The sequence below is a fragment of the Galleria mellonella genome, unplaced genomic scaffold (assembly GCF_026898425.1).
Source record: "Galleria mellonella isolate WM207_F2 unplaced genomic scaffold, CSIRO_AGI_GalMel_v1 utg424, whole genome shotgun sequence".
Classification (NCBI taxonomy): Eukaryota; Metazoa; Arthropoda; class Insecta; order Lepidoptera; family Pyralidae; genus Galleria; species Galleria mellonella.
The window spans coordinates 3,293,150-3,315,823 of record NW_026442097.1 but is presented as its reverse complement, the minus strand read 5'-3'; the positions used below and the strand labels follow the sequence as shown (position 1 = coordinate 3,315,823).

General features: G+C 35.1%; 2 protein-coding genes across 4 annotated transcripts; both read left to right on the top strand.

Moving 5' to 3' along the window:
* Nucleotides 1-314: 314 nt before the first annotated feature.
* Nucleotides 315-8,971, top strand: LOC113515515 (androgen-dependent TFPI-regulating protein-like). The gene is made up of 5 exons (XM_026899760.3): nt 315-422; nt 1,494-1,662; nt 2,195-2,341; nt 6,181-6,401; nt 7,690-8,971. Exons 2-5 carry the CDS (start codon nt 1,495-1,497, stop codon nt 7,883-7,885), a joined length of 732 nt encoding a protein of 243 aa, XP_026755561.2. The 5' UTR covers nt 315-422; nt 1,494; the 3' UTR covers nt 7,886-8,971.
* On the top strand, nt 1,730-21,129 carry LOC113515338 (androgen-dependent TFPI-regulating protein-like). Of its 3 annotated transcripts, XM_052898368.1 has the most exons (6): nt 12,752-12,948; nt 13,054-13,173; nt 15,714-15,882; nt 16,787-16,930; nt 17,238-17,458; nt 19,578-21,129. In XM_052898368.1, exons 3-6 carry the CDS (start codon nt 15,715-15,717, stop codon nt 19,771-19,773), a joined length of 729 nt encoding a protein of 242 aa, XP_052754328.1. In that variant the 5' UTR covers nt 12,752-12,948; nt 13,054-13,173; nt 15,714; the 3' UTR covers nt 19,774-21,129. The 3 variants fall into 3 exon arrangements, with proteins under 3 accessions (XP_052754329.1, XP_052754328.1, XP_026755307.3); XM_052898369.1 differs by lacking the exons at nt 12,752-12,948; nt 13,054-13,173 and adding an exon at nt 1,730-1,740; XM_026899506.3 differs by lacking the exon at nt 13,054-13,173.
* The last annotated feature ends 1,545 nt before the right edge of the window (nt 21,130-22,674 follow it).

The following is a 22,674-nucleotide window of genomic DNA, read 5'->3' as shown; positions in this document are numbered from 1 at the left end:
GAGGCACCAGTGAGGGGTGATAGATGAGGATGAAAACAGGCCAGTTAGCCCATCATGATGAATTCATCAGGAATTAACCATGATAGTTGCCGGGGGGAACCATGAGGAGGTCGACCTGGTTGGGTATATTGCTAGCAATGGGATTTTTAGTCTCTATTACTAACAATCCCTTTCCCCCCCTTGGGATAAGGGTAGGAAGATGATGACTAGTATGTACAATACAGTATAAATAAATAAATAAATGTGATTTCGAGTCAATACTCGAATCAGTTCGACTCGCCACATCACTAATCCACTCAACTCGAACAAGTATTCGGTGGGATAACGGTAGTTTGCCACTTAGCCAGGCCGCTACCACTTGTATAGTGTTGTTAACTTAAACAACATATACTTAAATGCAGTGACATAACTAAAGTTTCAAAGTAAGTGATTAACATTTTTTGTTGACGAAAAATAAGTGTATGTTTTAAGTATTAATTTACTGTTTTTTTTTTTATATAATCAACCGACTTCAAAAAGAAGGTGATTCAATTGAATTCGATTGTATATTTGTTATTATGTTTGTCATCTTATAACGTCGTCAATTGTGAACCAATTTGGAAAATTCTTTTTTTTTTCTAGAAAGAATATACTCACACATTGGTCCTATAGAAATTTTATCAAAATTAGTTGAGTAGTTTAATTTTTAGATCACCATAACTGGTTTTGCCACAGTTGAAGTCTTTTTTTTGTGTGAAACACAATCTTATGCATGTTTTTTGATAATGCTTAAAGGGATTGTTAGTAATGGAGACTGAGAATCCCATTGCTAGCAATATACCCAACCAGGTCGACCTTCACGCGGTTCTGCCTGGAAACTATCATGGATAATTCCTGATGAATTCATCATGATGGGCTAACTGGCCTGTTTTCATTCTCATCGATCACCCTTCACTGGTGCCCCGCCAGCGTATCCTGTTAGCGCAGGCGGGGTTACCATACCATTTTCACCCATCAAAAAAAGAAAACAAATACTAGCTGACGCCCGCGATTTTGATTTTAAAACTAAACTACCTACGAAATCGATTTTGATAAAATTTCCATAGGACAAATCTATAAGTATTTTTTTTATACAACTTAGAATGGCAAACAAGCTGACGGCCCACCTGATAAAAAGTGGTAATCGTCGCCTATAGACATGAGCAGTACCATGGACATAACACATTTGCCTATGATACCCCCCATGCCTTGCCATTCCTGAGGACTCAGGTGTTCCCTCTGTAACCTGTAAATTCACTGCCATATCCCACCCTTCAAACCGAAACACAGCCATGTGAACACAACTGCTTCACGGTAGAAACACGAATGGGACAGGGGTGTTCAAGCAAATGGCTTTTGTACAAAGTCTCCGGCTGGTAAGTTTTGCAAATCGGTCTAAAAACATACCTCTTTCTTTTTTAAGTTGGTTAAAAAGCATGTTAGAAAACTATATGAAATCGTATTTACTTTTCCAGCATGGCTTACCACATTTACTTCAGGATACTGGGGTATGTGGTGACAATGGCCCTCCATATTGGCAATATTGTGGTGATGGCACAGCCTAGGGCAAAGCACATACCAATAGATCCGCGGGTGAAGGTTTACGCTGAGCTGCAAGCTCGGTTCTTCACTTGTTGGACCTTCGTAAGTATTTATTTATATTATATATATATATATATTATTATTACAAGAGATTTTATATTATTTTGTTTTTTTTTTAAAGTGCAATAAATGTATGTGCCGTGAATTCACAACCATATCCCACCCTTCAACCTGAAGCACACCTGTGAAAGCATAGCCACTTAGAACACAGAAACACGAGTGGAAGAGAGCTACCCAAGCGACGACTTTTGTACAAACTCTTCCTCTTAGAAAGTGTATTAAATACTATATGAAAAAAAAACGAAGGAATAGATATTTATTATACGTAACGATGACAAAAATTATATATGTATATTATTTTTGTCACTTTGTGACACGAACTTGTTTGTGACTTTGTCATATCCACATTTATGTAACTTCGCAACACGAACTTGTTTGTGACTTTGTCATATCCACTTATATGCGACTTCGTCACACCAAATTTTTTATAATTCTAATACATGAAACAGTGTGTGACTTTGTCACGTGTTGATAACGTTCTCGTTTGTGACTATCACTACAATTTCTCTTACAGTTCCTACAAATAGTGTTTGCGTTCAGTGGATTGGTTTGTGACATATTAATACTGAAGAACTCCGGAAATGAAAATTACAAGCTACCGAAATACCTCAGAGGTTTCAGAAACACTATGTTCGCGGCGATCCTTTGGCCCTGCACTTGGGTAAATATGTTTCTATATAAGTTACTTATTTTGGTTTTATACCGATTTTCGAACTGACAGATAGATGGCGGCTGTGTTAACTGGGGGATAGGGATTGTTAGTAATGGTTCAAACTGTCCCATTGCTAGCAATATAGGGTATATTATCACATCGACCTCCATACGTTTTCTTAATTCGTTTTTATTTTCTTAATTTTTTAATGGGTGATAATGGATAATGGTAACCCCACCCGCGCTATCGGTATACACCGGCTGGGCACCAGTGAAGGATGATAGGTGAGGATGAAGCAGGCCAGTTAGCCCATTGTGACGAATTCAATAAGAATTGTTCATGATGCTTTCCAGGGGGAACCACGTGGAGGTCGACCTAATAGGGCATATTGCCACAATGGGGCTGACGAACTCCATTGCTAGCAATCCCTTTCCCCCCCGTGACAATGGGCTAACTGACCTGCTTCCATCCTCACCTATCATCACCTGTTATCTTTCCATTTTCATCCCATTAAGAAAGACTGTGTTTACTGGAGAAATGGATCGCTAGCAAGTTATACCCTATCAAGTTGACCTCCATGCAGTTCCTCCTGAAAACCATTGTGATTAATTCTTGTGGAATTCATCATGATGGGCTAATTCACTCGCTTTCATCTTTATCTACCATCCCTCACTTTTGCCTCGCCAGTGTATACCGATAGCGCAGGCGAGGTTTTTTAATGGACGATAATGGAATGATAACCCCGCCTGAGCTAACGGTATACTCTGGCGGGGCATCAGTGAGGGAGGATAGGTGAGAATGAAAAGACGACCTGTCTTTTCATTTTAGTTAGCCCCTCGCGATCAGTACGCCTGGAATTCAACACGATGGTTTCTATGGGGGCCACGTAGAGGTCGACCTGACAGGGTATATTGCTAGCAATGGGACTAGTAGTCCGCATGACTAATAATACAATTCCATTATCATACATAAAAAGACTGTTTAATGCAAATATACGATAATTTTTTTTATACCACTGAGGTGGTAAACAAGCATACGGCCCACCTGATGGAGTAGTTACCGTAGCCTATGAACACCTGCAATACCAGAGGTATTACGCGCGCGTTGCCGACCCTGAAGAAACCTCTTTACCCCCCTTTACAGCCTATGCTGTAGTCTCTTGGGAAAACCTCGGCTGGGAGCTCATTCCACAACTTGAGTGTTCGTGGGAGGAAACATTTCTGAAACCGCGCAGTACGCGACCATTGAGGCTGTAGGACATTCAATCATTCATAAACACAACTCTAAAAATGTTTTGTAGTTCATTTGTGTTTGTTACTCTGTCACACTTAAACGACTGAACGTATTTCGATGAAATTTGATGCACGCATAGCTCATAACCTAAACAGATTCAGTTGTTTGGTTTTTACATCAAAACAACTATTGATGTCTGCTTATTCGTGAAACAAAGTCTCTAGTTGTAAAATAAAAACAAAAACTTGTCAACATGTCTTTTAGTTGATCTTCAACATTGTAGGTCTGGTTTCTTTTTATGTCTAAAAAAGCTGGTCAAGTGCGAGTCGGACTCGTGCAACGAGGGTTCCGTACAAAATCATCAAATGTATTTTTCGTGAAATAATTACAAATTGACAGGTTTCGGATTTTTTCCTATACTTGTGCATTGGCATTGCTTCTTGCCAAATTTCACGATTCTAGGTCAACGGGAAGTATCCCGTAATAGGTTTTGATTCCCTTTGCGAATGTCAAAATATGCTATATAAATGGAACATAAACGGCCGTATCGTTTGGTTGCGTCGATTTAGAAGCTTGATTTTTTCACTGTTTTAAGAGATTGCAGACCTGAATATATGATAATAATTTTAACTTGATACCTCCACGCGTTCCTAAGAAAAAGGGTCTTAACAGACAGACGAACGGACGGACGGACAACGAAATGATCCTATAAGGGTTCCGTTTTTTCCTTAGTAGGCACGGAACCCTAAAAAACGAGTTGTTTTGGATGTCGTTTGAAAATATCATAAGTCATTAAAGGCCGCCATTTTGTGGATCATTTTAAATGTATAAAACATAAATATAAGATTTAAAATTAATCTTTGAACTATACTGAGACCATTATCAATAGAAGGTCACTTAGTGAAATATTTTTAAATACTGATAGATAGGGTTGCCATCCGTACATACATTATTATATATCTAATATATAAAATTCTTTTGTCACGGTGTTTGTTACCAAACTCCTCCGAAACGGCTTTACCGATTTTCATAAAATTTTGTGTGCATATTCGGTAGGTCTGAGAATCGGCCAACATCTATTTTTTATATCCCTCAACAATAAGGGTGACCCACCCCTAAAAAATTTTTTTATTTTTTTCACAACTTTTTTTTATTTTTATTTAAATGTGATTTAGCATTGAAAAATACATACAACTTTAAATTTTCATCGTTTTACGATCAACCCCTGTATTTTAATCGCGATTTTTATATTTCGCAATAAGTGGTAAAACAACGTTTACGGGGTCAGCTAGTTTTCATATAAAGTTCTCGAAATAATGTATATGGTAAAACAACGTTTGCCGAGTCAGCTAGTAATATAATATAAATGAATCGCTGAATGTGTTGTTAAGCGCAGAACAATCTTGAGAACAGCTGAATCGATTCCGTTAATTCTTTTTTTAGAATATTCCTTGAAGTACGAGGATGGTTCTTACGGAGAGAAAATTAGAAAAAAAAAATTGTCTGAAATTGTCTAAAAACAACACTTTTCTGTACTCCCATACAAACGATTGGTAATAATACTTAAGAGTTAATTTGAACTTTAATACCATACCATAAAGTTCAAGTGCTAGTGGAGATGTTCCGGGAAGGCAAAACAATTTAGTGACGTGACACGGCGTGTTTTATAGTTTTTATTTTTAGTCAGAATGTAATTGTTAACTTATTAACTTTCTTTTTCTCAAACATGCATGGACATGTGAGCATTATTTTGACAATCTTCTTCGAGATAAATCAAAGTTGCCGTACTGGTCAGATACATGCGGGCAGCGGCCGGCAAAAGTTGTATGAAAATCCATATCTGTCGTGTTTTGCGGCCAGATAAATTATTATGTAAACTCATATCTGTCCTGTAATTTAAAAATGGAATGACCTTTTACTTAAAAACATGGCTACCAAGGAGGTAACTAATACAAGGTTTTATTTAAATTTCGAACTGGCTTGCAAATAGAAATCTGTTTATTGAAAAAACAAAACAAAGAAACATTATGGTGCATGTAAAATTATTATTGTTCGTTATTCGTCATTGAACTTAAAAAGTAAAACTATGTTTTTGATTTCTGCGCATTGTTTGAGAAAAGTACTATACAAGCCTTGGCCACAACTAGGCATTGATGGACTCACGTATGTGTGCCTCGGCTATGCCTCGACCCACATTTGCATGTTCGTCCATCAATGCCTCAGTTGCTGGCCGCTGCAGTAACGTACTATTTTCTTTTTTTTTATCTTACTAGTTGACCCGGCGTCGCGAATAGCAGAATAAGTATTAAAAAAAAACTAAAAAATAAAACAATTTAAGATTAGTATGATTAAAGTGGTGTAGGAGAGGGGGGGGAGGGTCAACAGAACGAGTATTTCGCTAATATTTAAATATTAGACACCAATATACTAAGAATATACTTACAGGTTGGTCTCGTAGAAATTTTATCAAAATCGGTTTAGTAGTTTAGTTTTTAAATCAAAACGACTGGTTTCGCCACATTTGAAGTCGTTTTTTTTTGGAACACAATTTAGTTATCACGGTATGATTTTGAAGTCCAATTTTAATTGTTGAACTTTTTTTCTTCTTTCCACAGTTGGTGTCAACTTTCTTCTGGTCTCTATATTTATATGATAGGAGTCTAATATATCCAACGTTTGTGGATACCTTTCTGACGTCCACATCAAATCACATCATGCATACAGTGATTGTTCCTATAGTCCTGTGGGAGGTGGTGTTTCAACCCAGATATGTCCCGAAATCCCATTCGAGGTATTTGCTGCATCTGGTCTTTCATCTTGCTCTGTATTTCAGCGTGTAAGTATTTATTTCAATCAATTTATTTATTAATTATTTTATACTTTTGTACACATTAAAAATAAGTCTACGGGGCGGACTTAATGCCTTTTTTTACCAATCAAGTGTTACGCTAAACAGAGGCAGTTAATGGTGGTGCATTGTTCTAACATTATAATAATATAAATATTTTTCGTCATAATTTTTATGAAGTCAGAATATATATATATAATGATAATGAAATCCCGCCTACGCTATCGGTATACGGTGGCATGGTATAGGGGCATCAGTGGGGGATAATAACTGAGGATGAAAGCAGATCAGTTAGCCCATCGTGATGTATACACCTGGATTTCAGCGCGATGGTTTCCCAGACTGAAGTCGATCTGACAGAGAATTTTGCTGGCGATGGGTCTGATAGTCCATATTGTTAATTCCCTCCTTCCAAACTTAAATGGTTGTAAAATTAAATACGTTACCGTCACGATAGTAAACTTTATTGGTTAAAAAAAGAATTATAAAAATCGGTTCAGATTTATTGTAACAGTAATAGCTACAGAAAATATAGACGAATTGAGTATCTCCACCTTGTAGAAGTCGCTTTAAATATATAAGTAGATATAGTAAGGCAAAGCCACAGGAAAAACCAGTATACATTAATATCAAAAATAGGAAATATCTGATTGTTTGTTTGTAATGGATCAACTCAAAAACTATTCAGCCGATTTTAAAATTTCTTTCATCTATAGAAAGCTACATTTTTAGGGAGTAACATAGGTATATAGGTATATAAAAACATATTATTTTTAAAAATTCCCTCTACCTGTACGATAATGGACCGGATCAATGATCGTCAATGAAGAAATTATCATTACGATAATGACATGCACAAGCAACTCGCATCATTTGATGATTGTCATGCCATCATAGCTTGATACTATGTCATTAGGGTGATTGAGGCTTCTGTAATTAGGGTAGGTACTACTTAACTTCACTGCAGGGAAGTTAAGGTATAATTTTCCATAAAAATCCTACATAATTGACGATTGAGGAGTTCGCTTCTGAATAGATTGTACTTAATGCAAAATATGAGAGAGTAACCCCGCCTGCGCTAACGGTATACGCTGGCGGGGCACCGCTGAGGGATGAAACATCAGGTCAGATAGCCCATCGTGATGAATACACCTGGAATTCAGTATGATCGTTTCCAGTGAGAACCGCGTGGAGGTCGACCTGACAGGGTGTATTGCTAGCAATGGGATTAGTAATAATCCCGTCACCCAAAATAAGAGTTTTTTTTTTGTTTCAGATTCATGTACACCTACTTCGAAAGGAGTATATGGATATATCCCATATTTGAGAAGCTATATGGTACATCGTATTTTTATATAGTTATATTGTCCCTTCTATTACTGTGCATAGGTTTTTATTACGCACAATGGTATCTGACAGTCAAAATTTGGGGGCGACTAGAGAAAGAGAAAAACAAAATAAAAATACACTAGCAAATTAATTCTCGTTCTTAGGAAACAAAATTTGAAAAAAGAACGTAATAAATCTTAAACTGCATTACGGAATAGAGAAAAAATAATTTATTAAATTGTATATAAATTAATTTCAAGGAATTATTAAGCACTTGTTTCAACAGAACTGTCTCTTTCTTTTTTTTATGCAACTTAGAGTGGCAAACAAGCTGACGGCCCACCTGATGGAATGTGGTAACCGTCGCCTATAGACATGAGCAGTATGATGGACATAACGGAGTATACTCTTTCGCCCATGATACACCCCATGTGTTGCCATTTCTAAAGACTCAGGTGTTATTCCTCTGTACCTTATAAACGATTTAGCGTGAAGGTAGACAATTTCAGTGGCCTATAATATATAAAAGAGCCCTGTATTTTAAAATATCTCTGGAGTCACGATTCCGTTTTTAAGTATTTTTTGTTTCTTTTTTTGATAGAGTTTTCAAATTTGAAACTATCAAAGTACCAGAACTAAGCGTGATAAGTTATAATCATTTCCAAATAAAAAAAAAATGACTATGTAAATTCAGAGGTACAGGCTGAATTTTTAATTTGGGATTTCCAGAGTGAATACCAGCCACAGAATATCTGAATTTTTTTAACAAGCGTTGTGGTACTGAACTTTTAATTACTTACTTTCATATTGTAATTTATAGCATGTGGCGGGAGATATGTAGTTACCATATTGGTAGTGTTTATTGTAACTGTATCGAGTTAGATTTAAAGAGGTCATGTACAATGCGGTTTCAAAGGAATTTTCTCCTGCGAACGTTCAGGCTGTGGAATGAGCTCCTTGCTAAGGTTTTCCCTAGGGGCTACAGTATGGGGTTTTTCAAAAAGGGTATATTAAGGTTTCTTCAGGGTGGACAACGGGTACGTGACACCCCTAGTGTTGCAGGCGTCAATAGGCTACAGTGACCGTTTACCATCAGACGGGCTGTACGAGTATGCATGTTTGCCATCTTCTTGGTATAAAAAAAGCGTTCATGTCAATTTAATAATTATAAATTACATTGTCCAAAGATCAAATATTTTGTTGAATGAATAAATTACGTTTTAGTAATTTTTCTATTGTTTTAATGACCCTTATATATATATATATATATATATATATATATATATATATATATATATATATATATATATATATATATATATATATATATATATATATATATATATATATATATATATATATATATATATATATATATATATATATATATATATATATATATAGATAATACATAGATAATAGTATTGCCACTTCAGCTTGCTTGATCAATGGGCTGGTCCCATAGCTCGAACAACCGACAACCGATGGGGAAGAAAGTTCTTGAGTGGCGACCGTGTATAGGTAAACGCAGTGTAGGACGACCCTTTACTAGATGGAGTGACGACCTGAAATTGCAGGGAATCAGTGTATGCAGGTGGTTCGGGACCGTTCTTTATGGCAGACTATGGGGGAGGCTTATGTCCAGCAGTGGACGGATAATGACTGGATGATGATGAATATTGAGTCTTTCATCTGAAAGGTGAGTATTTTTTTATGGACGAAAATGGTATGGTAACCCCGCCCACGCTAACGGGATACGCTGGCGGAGCACCAGTGAAGGGTGATAGATGAGAATAAAAACAGGCCAGTTAGCCCATCATGATGAATTCATCAGGAATTAACCATGATAGTTTCCAGGAAGAACCGCGAGGAGGTCGACCTGGTTGAATATATTGCTAGCAATGGGATTCCCAGTCTCCATTACTAACAATCCCTTTTCCCCCAACAACCATGTATTTGACACACACACGCATATATACACTTTTGTTTATCGTTAAAGTCTGCGGTCGAATTGAGAATAGATTAATATTGTTTGTCTGTTAATATTACTTGTCTATAGTCTTACTGAATGTGAAACGTAACCATAATAAATTCATTTATTACAATATATGTTATGGTCGAATTTCGACCACGGGGCGACCACTAGTTTTTTTTTTGTTTGTTAGATGAAAATGGATTGGTAACCCCGCCCGCGCTAACGGGATACGCTGGCGGAGGTTTCCAGGGGGAACCGCGTGGAGGTCGACCTAGTTAGGTATATTGCTAGCAATGGGATTTTTAGTCTCCATTACTAACAATCCCTTTCCCCCCCCCCAGCGACCTCTAGTCAATATTATCGTCTGTTAATATTATCGCAGTACTATCATTAAGGTCGTAAACATATCATTTGTACCAATGATGTTTCGCCGAGGACATTGTCAATGAGGAAGTTAGTTGATTACTAGCTATTTCCCGCGGTATTTGCCAATGGGGGTTTTACTAGTAGTCGCCACGCTTGGCAAGTGGGTCGGCAACTGCAGTTTTTTTTAGTAGATGGTAATGGAACGGTAACCCCACCCGCGCTATCGGTATACACCGGCGGGGCACCAGTGAAGGATGATAGGTGAGGATGAAGTAGGTCAGTTAGGCCATCGTGACGAATTCAACAAGAATTGTTCACAATGCTTTCCAGGGGGAACCACGTGGAGGTCGACCTAATAAGGCATATTGCTAGCAATGGGGCTGTCAAACTCCATTGCTAACAATCCCTTTCCCCCCTAGCAACTGCAGTTAGGTTTTGGTCATGATTTAAGAGGGACACTGCTGCCTATTCATTTCGACTATTAAGTTCCCTTAGTCGATTCTTACAACACTTACGGGAAAGGAGGGGATGGCCTATTTCATACCGGGATCATACGGCTATTTAAATATGTAGGTAAGTTTTAAGTTACACCTTCAGAAATACAGAATTGCATTCAAATTGGTGCAGTTGATTCTGCGTGATGACGGAACAAACATACAGTTTGCCAGACAGACAAAAAATCTAAAAATGATTGTTTTGACCTTCATGACTCTTATTTATCTTATTTATTTATGTAATTTTGTAAATTTTTTTATGCAACTTAGAATGGCAAACAAGCTGACGGCCCACCTGATGGGAAGTGGTAATCGTCGCCTATAGACATGAGCAGTACCATGGACGTAACAGATATAGAGAGATACCCCTCATGCGTTGTCATTCCTAAGGACTCAGGTGTTATTCCTCTGTACCGTGTAAATTCACTGCCATATACCACCCTTCAAACCGAAACACAGCCATGCAAACACAACTGCTTCACGGTAGAAACACGAACGGGAGGGAAGTTCCTAAGCAAACGACTTTTGTACAAAGTCTCCCTCTGGTGAAAATAAAAAAGTGATTTTACTAATATAATAAAAACAATGACTGTACATGGGAGATATTTTTTTTTTCTTTACACTACTACGGTGTAGATATGGTTTCAGATAAAAAAGAAAATTTTTCAAATCGGTTTATAACGGCTATTAACAAAATGTAAAAAAAGCGAAAGAGGTTTGTTTGAATCGAAGCATTTGGCGTTCCATTGTTTCTGCCTACCCTAATGGGAGACAGGCGTGACAGGTATGTATGTTTATAACTGACGAAGTTATGAGGTAACTAATAAAATAAAACTAACAAATTAGGAACCTCCTTTTTGAAGTCGGTTCAGATAAAACTGTTATAATAATGTATCCGAATAGATTTACAGATAAAAGTTAAATTTATTATATAAGTTTTAGGTATTGACTATATTATTAATCCGTTTATCACCTATCTTTGATAGGACGGGACAGAGATAGCAATAAACTTGTTATCTCTCTTTAGTTGCTAGTGATGTACATAAACGATGAGATGTACTTGGTATAATCGATAATTCTTTCTAGTACAATATATGATATATATCTACTAGCCGATTCGGCAAACGTTGTTTTACCATATACATACATAGTTATATATACATAGTTTGGAGAACTATACATGAAAATTTACCGTACTTCAAATTTGAAGTTGTATTTTTCAATAAAACAAAAATAAAAAAATGTCATAAAATAAAAATAAAAATTTAGGAGTGGGTCACCCTTATCATTGAGGGGTATGAAAAATAGATGTTGGCCGATTCTCAGACTTACCCAATATGTATTTTTCAATGCTAAATCATAATAAAATAAAAACAAAAAAATTGCTAAAAAATTAAAAAAAAAATATATTTTGAAGTGGGTCACCCTTATCATTAAAATAGAAGTTGGCCGATTCTCAGACCTACCCGATATGCACACAAAATTTCATAAAAATCGGTAAAGCCGTTTCGGAGGAGTTTGGTAACAAACACCGCGACACGAGAATTTTATATATTAGATATACATGCATATATATGTTGCAGTCAAAACTCTTAACCAGTCAAAAGTACTATTGACTAGGAAAATCAGTAAAAGTACTTTTGACGGAACAGGTTGGTCAAAAGTGGTTTTGACTGAAAATTATTGGTTATTAGTATTTCTGACTGCAAATTTGCGGTTTTTTTTTAATGAGTGTCGCTGGCGGGGCACCAGTGAGTGATGACAGGTGAGAATGAAAAGACAGGTCAGTTAGCCCATCGTGTTGAATGCACTTGGAATTCAGCACGATGGTTTCCAGGGGGGACCACCCCAAGTTTCTTATGAGCCAGTTTCGCTTTCTGCTCCAAATGTCCCTTGAATATTAGTCCTACAGACATATTTATACAACTCATATTGGTCCTATATTATATCAAAATCGGTTCAATATGTTATATTTAAAAAAAAAAACATAGTTTGCCACAATTGAAGTCGGTGCTTTCTTGTGTAACAAAATCTTAAATTATTAATAATATTCATATGGATAATCGGATAAAATTATAATCGATTATCGTCAACACAAACATCATTCATTCGTCCATGCCTACACACTCGTTTCACCGTTATTCGATTCGTCGATAGTTGCTGTCCCCTCACTAGACAGTCACTATTCACAGTCCGTGACCTGCGTTTGTGTACTTTGTTCGTTCGAAATTTGAACATGGAACGGAGCTAGGTTTTTTTTTCTGTGATTATTATTGTAAATATTTTCGGAGCAATTTAAACTTTATTGTTATAAGAATTAAAGTCTTATTTAATATTGGTGTATTAGTTTGTGTATTTGTTTTTTTTTAAAGTAAGTAGATTTATTTTAAATTGATTTTAACATAAATAATTGATTTTGTAAATTATTAGTTAATTAAATTAGGTTTTGTTATACTTGAGTGTCTACTCTGTACAGGTAAACGCAGTGGGAGTTATCCTAACTCCCTACTAGATGGAGCGATGACCTTAAATGTACGGTATTCTATGGGAGAGGCCTATGTTCAGCAGTGGACAGTCACTGGCTGATATAATGATGGTTATATTTTGCTATGGAAGTCTATATATGTCTAAGTCTCTCCCTATTTTTTTAATGGATGGTAATAAAATGGTAACCTCGCCTGCGTTGACGGTATACACTGGCGAGGCACCAGTGAGGGACGATAGGTGAGAATGAAAAGGATGGACAGTCAGCCCATCGTAAATAATGCACCTGGAATTCAGCACGGTGGTTTCCAGGAGTGACCACGTGGATGTCGACCTGATAGGGTATTTTGCTAGCAACTGGTACTCTGCATTACTAACAACCTCTCCCCCTCCCAGCCTCGCCCTATTTTTTTTTAATGAACTATAATGGAATGGTAACCCCGCCTGCGCTATAATGATACACTGGCGAGGCACCAGTGAGGGGTGATAGATAAGGATGAAGTCAGGTCAGTTGGCCTATCGCGATAAATTCCATAATAATTAATCACGATGGTTTCTAGGGGTAACCGTGTGGAGGTCGACCTGACAGGGTATATTGCTAGTAATGGGCATTACTAACAATCCTCCTCCTCGTTAGCCTTTTCCTATTTGGCATTACATACAAAAATCGTCTGCTTGGGTACCATTGTCCCACTCGTATTCATCCTGTCAACCAACTGTGCCTGAATAGCTGTGATTCGTTCCAAGTATCTGCAATAATTCTGCAAAGTTTAAAGCAAATCGAACGACGCAATAAAAATCCCTCCCTCATCCCACCCCTTATAAGTTTTTCGCAAGATAAAGTAGTCTATAACCGTCTTTAAGGTCACATCTATCTCTATACCAAAATCCATCATAATCGATCTAGCAGTTTAGGCGTAATAGCGTAACAAACAAACTGGCAAAATTGGCATAGCTAATAAGTATGTAGGAGGGGGGGGGGGGAGGAATTGTTAATATTGCGGACTATCAGTCCCATTGTTAGTAATATGCCCCATAAATTCAACCTCCACGTGTGCTCCCCTGGAAACCATCGTGCTGAATTCTTGGTGTATTCATCACGATAGGCTAACTGACCTGTCTTTTCACTAGAGGGAGACTTTGTATAAAAGTCGATTGCTTGGGTACCTCTGTCCCATTCAAGTTTTTACCGTGAAGCAGTTGTGTTTGCATGGCTGTGTTTCGGTTTGAAGGGTGGGATATGGGGTGAATTTACTGGGTACGGAGGAATACCACCCGAGTCCTCAGGAATGGCAACGCATAAGGTGTATCATGGGCGAAACAGTATACTCTGTTATGTCCATGGTACTGCTCATGTCTATAGGCGACGGTTACCACTTCCCATCAGGTGGGCCGTCAGCTTGTATTGTCATTCTAAGGTGTATATAAAAAAAAATCTCTCCTATCACCCCTCTCACGTAGGTAGGTAGATAGTGGTAACCCCGCCTGCGCTAACGGTATACCGGGGTTACCATTCCATTATCATCAATTAAAAAAAAATAGGTATGTATGTATATATAGTAAGTATATAGGTAGGAAACGTTTATCACTTGAATGGCTTGACTGTGATAGAGAATGACCTCTCATTACCCCCTTTTCTAATGGTATTTGTTATTTATTAATTTAGATTAAAATATAATAATAACGGTAATTATTATATTATAATGATTATATTACAATAATTTATAATAATTTTTAATAATTAACAGTAATGGACACACACAATTAGTTTAATTTATTTATATTTATTTTTTTTTTTTGGTCAAGAATTCTCGCAGCTGACTTTTTTTGGTTTTTGGCCACAATAACATATCAGTGTTTTGCTCTTTTGAGGGCAAAACAATAAATTGAAATGTGTTAATTTGCTGTTACTGTGGCACGCTCACGAAATGAAAAATTATGTTACTTCTTTTATGTATTTTCCGTTTTTAAGGTTCCGTACCTCCAAAGGAACCCTTATAGGATCACTTCGTTGTCCGTCCGTCTGTCAAGACCCTTTTTTCTTAAGAAGTTTAAAGGTATCAAATTGAAACTAATCTCTAATCATATACTCAGCTCTGCAATCTCTTAAAGCAGTGAAGAAATCAAGCTTCTAAATCGATACAATTAAAAGATACGGCCGTTTATGTTCCATTTATATCGCATATTTTGACATTCGCAAAGGGAATCAAAACCTACAGGGTACTTCCCGTTGACCTAGAATCATGAAATTTGGCCACAAGCAATGCCATGCAGCACAATAGAGGGAAAAAATCGGAAACCCGTAAAACTGTTATTTGTCAAAAAATCATGTAATTTGGCAAGAAGCAATGCCATGTAGCAAAATAAAAGAAAAAATGCGAAACCCGTAAATTTGCAGTTGTTTGTCAGAAAAAAATAAACTTGATGACTTTGTACGGAACCCTCTTTGCGCGAGTCCAACTCGCATTTGACCAGTTTTTTTTATATGTATTTTTTTGCGTATGTATTTATGTCTGTTGTTATTTGTGTGTTGTAAGTAATGCAAATAAATTATCTATCTATCTAAACTTACTTTCGTATTTATAATATTAGTATAAAAGTGCATTTTGACTTGCGAAAATTATAGTTAATCAATTTTGATCACCATTTCAGCATGTCTGGTTACATATACTTCCGAATACTCGGCTACGTGGTGACAATCACTCTACAGGTTGGAAATTGGATCGTAATGACCCAACCGATATCACAAGACGTAATGGCGGACTCTAAAGTCAGAGGCTTCGTCGATATGCGAAGCCGTTTCTTAACGCATTGGACAGTGGTAAGTAACAAAGAGGAATATAGAATCTTCTAGAAGGTTAAAAAACATTTATTCGAATGATTCCTCAATGAGATAGATGAATGAATGAATGAAAAACTGTCTTTCTTCTCAAAATGCATAATACTTAAATTAACAATATGTACTAAAAACAATATCTTAATTACAAGAAACAAGGTGTAGAGGCAACAATGGGCAAAATGAATGCATCGCTTTTATTATGTTTCTACTTTTTTTTTTTAATAATCATAGACAATAAATTATAAAGTATTCGAATGTTCTTGAACGTTCTTCTTTCTTTCTTTTTTTATTGTTGACATTTTTGATGTATTCTTTTTGCATGCCTAATTATGGGGAAATATGAGGACTTATACTTATTGTAACATCTATACACTTACCATGTTTCTTGTAAATAAATAAAATAAACAAATAAATAGTAATTTAGTCTATGGTTAACTGAGGAAGGACTCTATATGTATATTTGAGCATGTAAATTTAATATACTATAAGAAATCGAGAAGTTTCTTATAGTCTATGATAACTATGATAGAAACTGAGATCACGTCCATTAGGAATAAATTATAATTGATATATAAATTATAATTAAATTATAATAAATAAAATTGGACTAAATACAAATATAAGATTTAGACATGTTTGACACACATTTCGTCATGAACTCTTAAAGTTTTTACACTTTTATTTTATTAAACAATTTAACATTTTAATAAAGTTTGTAACATTTTCTTACAATTTTTAACATTTTCTTAAAGTTTTTAACATTCTCTTAAAATGTTTATGATTTTCTTAAAGTTTTTAAGAATTTCTTAAAGTTTTTTAATATTTTCTTAAAGTTTTTAATAATCTCTTAAAGTTTTTAAGATTTTGTATCGTATTCTCTTTACAGTTTGTACAAATATTTTATGCACTCACCGGCCTGTCGTGCGATGTATTGACATTGTTAAACTCGAAGAGGAACTATGAGCCGCCGAGATTTCTCAAAGGATTCCGGGACACCTTTTTCGCTGCTATAGTTTGGCCCTCTACTTTGGTAAGTAAACCTATACTAACGCTAAACTAAACTAAGCATACGGCACGTCTGATGGTAAACGGGGTAACCGTAGCCTATGGATGCCGTAACACCGTAAGAAATCTTAATATGCTCTTTTTGAAAGACGCTATGCTGTAGTCTGTAGAGAAAGCCCCAGCAGGAAGATTATTCCAGAACCTGAGCGTTCTAGGGAGGAATCTCTTTTGAGGCTATGTCCCAACTTGACACATAGACTATTTTACATAGTGATTTACGCGAACAAAGCCACGGGAAACATCTAGTAAATAAAGTTATTATTTCTTTTCAGCTGGTCTTTACATTCTTCTGGACGTTATACGTGTTGGACAGAAAATTAATTTATCCACCGTTTTTGGACAAAATTCTAGCACCGGCGTCAAACCACATAATGCATACAGCTATAGTACCGTCAGCTCTATGGGAGTTATATTTCCAGCCGAGATCTGTTCCCAAATCACATAAGAAGAATTTAATACATATGATATTATATTATGCATTGTATTTGAGTGTGTAAGTATTGTTTAACATTCCATCGCTTTTTTCTTTTTTTTTTACTTTATTTAGAATAATAAACAATTGTACAATTTCTCTTTTCATTTAGGAGTTTCCTCTTGGTGGTGCAACTAATACATGCATTCTTCTCCTGCCGGCTTTATCTCAGGCCATATCTTTGACCTTCCTATACGACGTGATACCTAGTGTTTCCTTTATCTGTCCCATGTAGTTATTATTCCTCAGTCTTCCCCTTTCTCTTTTGTCGTCTATTTTATCTTCCGAATAACCGAATTGGGAAATTTTTCTTTGTCTGAAAGAATATACTTTCACACTGGCCTCATAGAAATTTTATTAAAACGGTTCAATAGTTTAGTTTTTAAATCAAAACAACTGGGGTTCCACCATGAAATGAAATTCCGAATTTTCGGGCTTAATTCTGTGTTTTGTTCGTACTGAAATCCGCCTAGTAAATGGTTCTAAACATTTGTTCGTTTTAAATTCTAGTATAAAAAGCCAAAGGAACCATACTTTAACATTTTTAATATGTAATTTAATTGTAACGGTATACATTATATAACTTTACCATCAAATTTATATTTCGTTAGATCCCGAAATTTCGGAAAATATTTTATGGTGGCCTATCTAGTTTGGTTAAGATTGAAGTTTTTTTATAAGGTTTTTTGTGAAATTGTGTTTCACAAAAAAAAAAAAAACAAAAAAATCCTTAAATTATTAAAAAACCCTTAAGTTAATAGTTTTACGGCTCTGAGTACTAGCTTCTTAGAATTCGTGAATTCGTTCAGTTGTGTTTGCATGACTGTGTTTCGGTTTGAAGGGTGGTATATGACGTGAATTTACTGGGTACAGAGGAATAACACCTGAATCCTCAGGAATGGCAACGCATGGGGGGTATCATGGGCGAAACAGTATACTCTGTTATGTCCATGGTACTGCTCATGTCTATAGGCGTCGATTACCACTTTCCATCAGGTGGGCCGTCAGCTTGTTTGCCATTCTAAGTTGTATAAAAAAAAAATCATGTACTACTGTCATTGAGATTATAAATCAATAGATTTTAAAACAGTATTCCTTGTATTATATTATATTATAATATTAGTTTAGTTCAGGTATATGATATTAAATGACAATTTCAAATGATTATTCTGTAATCAATTTAAAAAAAGTACTAAAGAATCGCGACGTCGTGATGTCATATCATATCATTGTTATCATTTTAACATAAATTTAATATACATACACGAAAATGGAACCCGTATGAGTATATAAAAAGCCAGCAAGTAATGTAATTTTGTGTTAAACTCACACTAGCGCCTCATTACCAGAGGGAGACTTTGTACAAAAGTCGATTGCTTAGGTACCTCTATCCCATTCGTGTTTCTACCGTGAAGCAGTTGTGTTTGCATGGCTGTGTTTCAGTTTGAATGGTGGGATATGGCAGTGAATTTACAGGGTACAGAGGAATAACACCTGAGTCCCGTATCATGGGCGAAAGAGTGTATGTATGTACTGCTCATGTCTATAGGCGACGGGTACAACTTTCCATCAGGTGGGCCGTCAGCTTGTTTGCCATTTTAAGTAGTATAAAAAAAAAATGATGCTTAGTGTGAGATTTACAAACATTTCCGTTACGATCCGCGTTTACATTATTTCTGAAAATTCTATCTACCTGTGTGAAACCAGGCAGCATCGTTAGTTATCAATATAAATATTAACGTATCAGTAATGTAAATCTGTGTTAAACTCACACTACGGTATCAGAGTGCCTAGTGTGAGTTGTACAAATATTCATGTTATGACTTCGACAACATTTACGTGGAGGAGTTTTATGGAAATTTGAATTCTATCAGAATTTGGAATTGAAAAATACTAGTGATTTATTTTAAACCTACTTACTTCCAGTAAATAATTATATATATATGTAGTAATATACATACATACATACATATCTGTCACGCCTGTCTCCCATTAGGGTAGGCAGAAACAATGGAACGCCAAATGCTTCGATTCAAACAAACCTCTTTCGCTGCTTCCACATTCATCAATCTTGTAGTAATACATATGTAATAACGATACTTAATTCCTGTTGCATAATATTATTTATTTTCTTTTCCAGGTTTATCTACACGTACGTGGAAAAAGGAAAATGGGTGTATCCGATTTTCCAAAAGATATACGGCACCATATATTTCTATGTTGTTCTGGTTTTCGTCTCAGTATTGTGCTTGTTATATTATTATTTACAATGGCCTCTAACGAGCAAAGCTTGGGCGTCATTGGAGAAACAGAAAACAAAAAGGAAAATACGATAAGTAGAAAAGACTGGTTTTGGTACAAGGATTATGTAAAGTTAATTTTATTTTAGTACAATAAGTGTAGACGATAGGGGTAACATTTGATTTTTACTTGAATAGTAGACTGATACTTACAATAACCTGTTTCTTATATGATACTTAATGAAAAAATAAACAAACGAATACTTTGCCCGATTAAAAATTGTAAAATACATTTAATTGTATTTAGTGTGAGTTTTTATAATAATGAGGTCGATACTGAAGCGCCATTTTCTTAAACATTTCTAAGATTTAAATTTTATATTTGATATTACAGCCACATCTTTATTGTAAGGATCAATATTAACTTTTTTCTTTTTTTTTTTGAACTATTTTTATAATTTTAGTTTATTTGACTGTAAATTTGTAACTTCAAATTTAAATATTAAGTTAAGAAATGGGTTTAAAAAAGTGGCGATTCAGAATAAGCCTCAATTTTGACAAAACTTGTTTAGTTTTTCATTAAGTATTACTAAAACGGTTTATAAGTACTTAACTATGGCCAGTGATATATTCGTGTAAAAAAAAAAGATTGACAACTAATAACATAAAAAAAAAATAGAATGCATTTATGCAAATCATTCATAAACTTTTATTTGTAACTAGCCAGTGCCACAAAAAAAGAAAAAAAAAAAAAACTAGCCAGTGACATTAATTATTCAAACATACTGACTCTCTAGTGAGAGTTGCACACAGACTTACGTTACGAGTGCGTTAGTGTTCATATCATATAATACTTTTACTTCGTACCATAATTTTGATATTGAAAACTAAGCAGCGCCTCTAGCGGGTGGTATCGTAAACTCAGATTTCGACACGAATTTCGCGACATAAATGACGTAAATCTTTGTACAACTCACACTAGCTGCTTAGAAATGACAAAAAAAAAAAATAACATAATACAAGTATTTGGCTCTTCACTTCTTATTTTTTTTTTTTTTGTTTTAATATTGAAATTTTTGTGAGTTGCGAATTTTGTAATGTACATCTAGTTTTTTTTTTTTTTTAATATTAATCAACGATTACTGCATTTTATTTATTGTTTTTAGTGTACAATTTGTCCTTTATAATACTTATTAAGTGTTTTACATCAAATACAATCATATTAATGTAACCAGATTTCACCAAAGTTTTTTTTTTTAATTGTAGTTATGTATCAAAGATTCCAGACAAATTATCTTTTTGAAGACTAGGCAGCATGGTCTCCGACCTTAGCCTGTTCCAAACGGAACAAACGTACTAAAAAAAAAAAATTATGTATCAAAGATGGATACGGGTATCTTTTTACACGGTTATAATAATATTTATTTTTAATAAATAAATTATTTTATTGTATTTTATTTAGTTTCAATTATTAACAAATTGAAATTATTCTAATAATTGAATTAATTTGCATCATTTTCACTTGCAGAGACTATATGAAGGAATTAGGAGAATTATAGACTTTAAACCGCATTTGCTTCGTAAAAAAAATAAATTAAAAGAGCTAAGACGGCAATAAACCCTTTCGAGTGCAAAATAATTATTAAAAACTGTCTGTCAATTGTCTACGTAATCGTGTAAAATAGCTACAGAAAATAAAGACTACTCGAGAATCTGTTGCTCGCTTTAAAAAAAATATAAAACATGCATTAAATCATGTGGTGACAGAAAGAGATAGCAATAAACCGGTTACGTCTTCCCTGTTACTAGGGATGTGCCTATTGACTATGTATAACGCGCTATCGATAATCTTCAACCTATTTCAAAAAATGAGGTGCTATTTTTATGGGTTCTTACCTCACACTTTCTTCAGTTATAAACCTATTCAGATATTTTTCATTTTAAAATTATCAGATTGATCATATAAGAAATTTTATTAAAATCGATTTAATAGTTTAATTTAAAATAACTGGGTAGTTTTGTTTAAACCAAAGATACTGATTTTGATTAATTATTCAATTAAATTATTTAAATTATTTCAAAATCTGTTCCGTTATTTACATTATCATATTTCTACCTCCGACTTCGTTTACGTGACCAGTACAAAAGGTAGTCTGTGTTCTTTTCCATCCAATTTTCAAATTTATTTTAGGAGTAGAAAGATATTTACAAACAAGTCACAAGGTCACACATATCTTATATAAAGATTAGATTAAATTAGATTAGATATAGTACAAATAAATATCTATAAAGGGCTGTTAAACCAAAATAGGATTCTTGCAATTGCTTTAAGCGATTACATTGTCAATTATGCATTGATTTTTAGGATTCTTTTTGCAATCGGTAGGATTTACAATATAAGCTTGATTAAAAAAATGAACTGATATAAAAAAAGAAAAATGAAACCAAAAACGAAAATAAACTGAGAAATTTTTAATTTAAAAGACAAAATCTGTTTAAAGCCGGTGCTAATTGATGCGTTATATTGTTGTTGATAGATTTGTGTAATTTGACAGTTGTTTGCAGTTATTTGGTTATGGCCGTGGTCCCGGCATAGAATAGGCCATCCCTTCCTGTTCTGTGGGTGTCGTAAGAGGAGACTAAGGGAGGGCGCGAAATGGGCAGCAGCGTCCCTCTTAAAACATCATAAAAAGCCTAACTGTGGTTGCCAACCCGCCTGCCAAGCGTAGCACCTACTGGCAAAACCCTATAAGGAAACCTTTGTTTAGCAGTGGACAGTTAACATCTCCAAAACCTGACTGCGGTTGTCAATCGATTTGCCAAGCGTGGCAACTACTGGTAAAACACCCCAAGTGGGAGGCTTATAGATCAAGAGTGTAAAGTAAAAGGCTGATATGATTACAGTTGTTTAAGGGTTGGGTTACAAACCTTAACAAAAATATTTAGGTATTTCATTAGAAATATGTGATATAATATTATAAACTGCCCAGTTTATAT

Coding starts and splice junctions, on each gene's coding strand:
- LOC113515515 (XM_026899760.3), top strand. CDS start 1,495: ATGGCTTACCACATTTACTTCAGGATACTGGGGTATGTGGTGACAATG. Junction 1,663..2,194: donor TCTTCACTTGTTGGACCTTC/GTAAGTATTTAT, acceptor TTTCTCTTACAG/TTCCTACAAATAGTGTTTGC. Junction 2,342..6,180: donor TCCTTTGGCCCTGCACTTGG/GTAAATATGTTT, acceptor TTCTTTCCACAG/TTGGTGTCAACTTTCTTCTG.
- LOC113515338 (XM_052898369.1), top strand. CDS start 15,715: ATGTCTGGTTACATATACTTCCGAATACTCGGCTACGTGGTGACAATC. Junction 15,883..16,786: donor TCTTAACGCATTGGACAGTG/GTAAGTAACAAA, acceptor TTCTCTTTACAG/TTTGTACAAATATTTTATGC. Junction 17,459..19,577: donor TATGCATTGTATTTGAGTGT/GTAAGTATTGTT, acceptor TTTCTTTTCCAG/GTTTATCTACACGTACGTGG.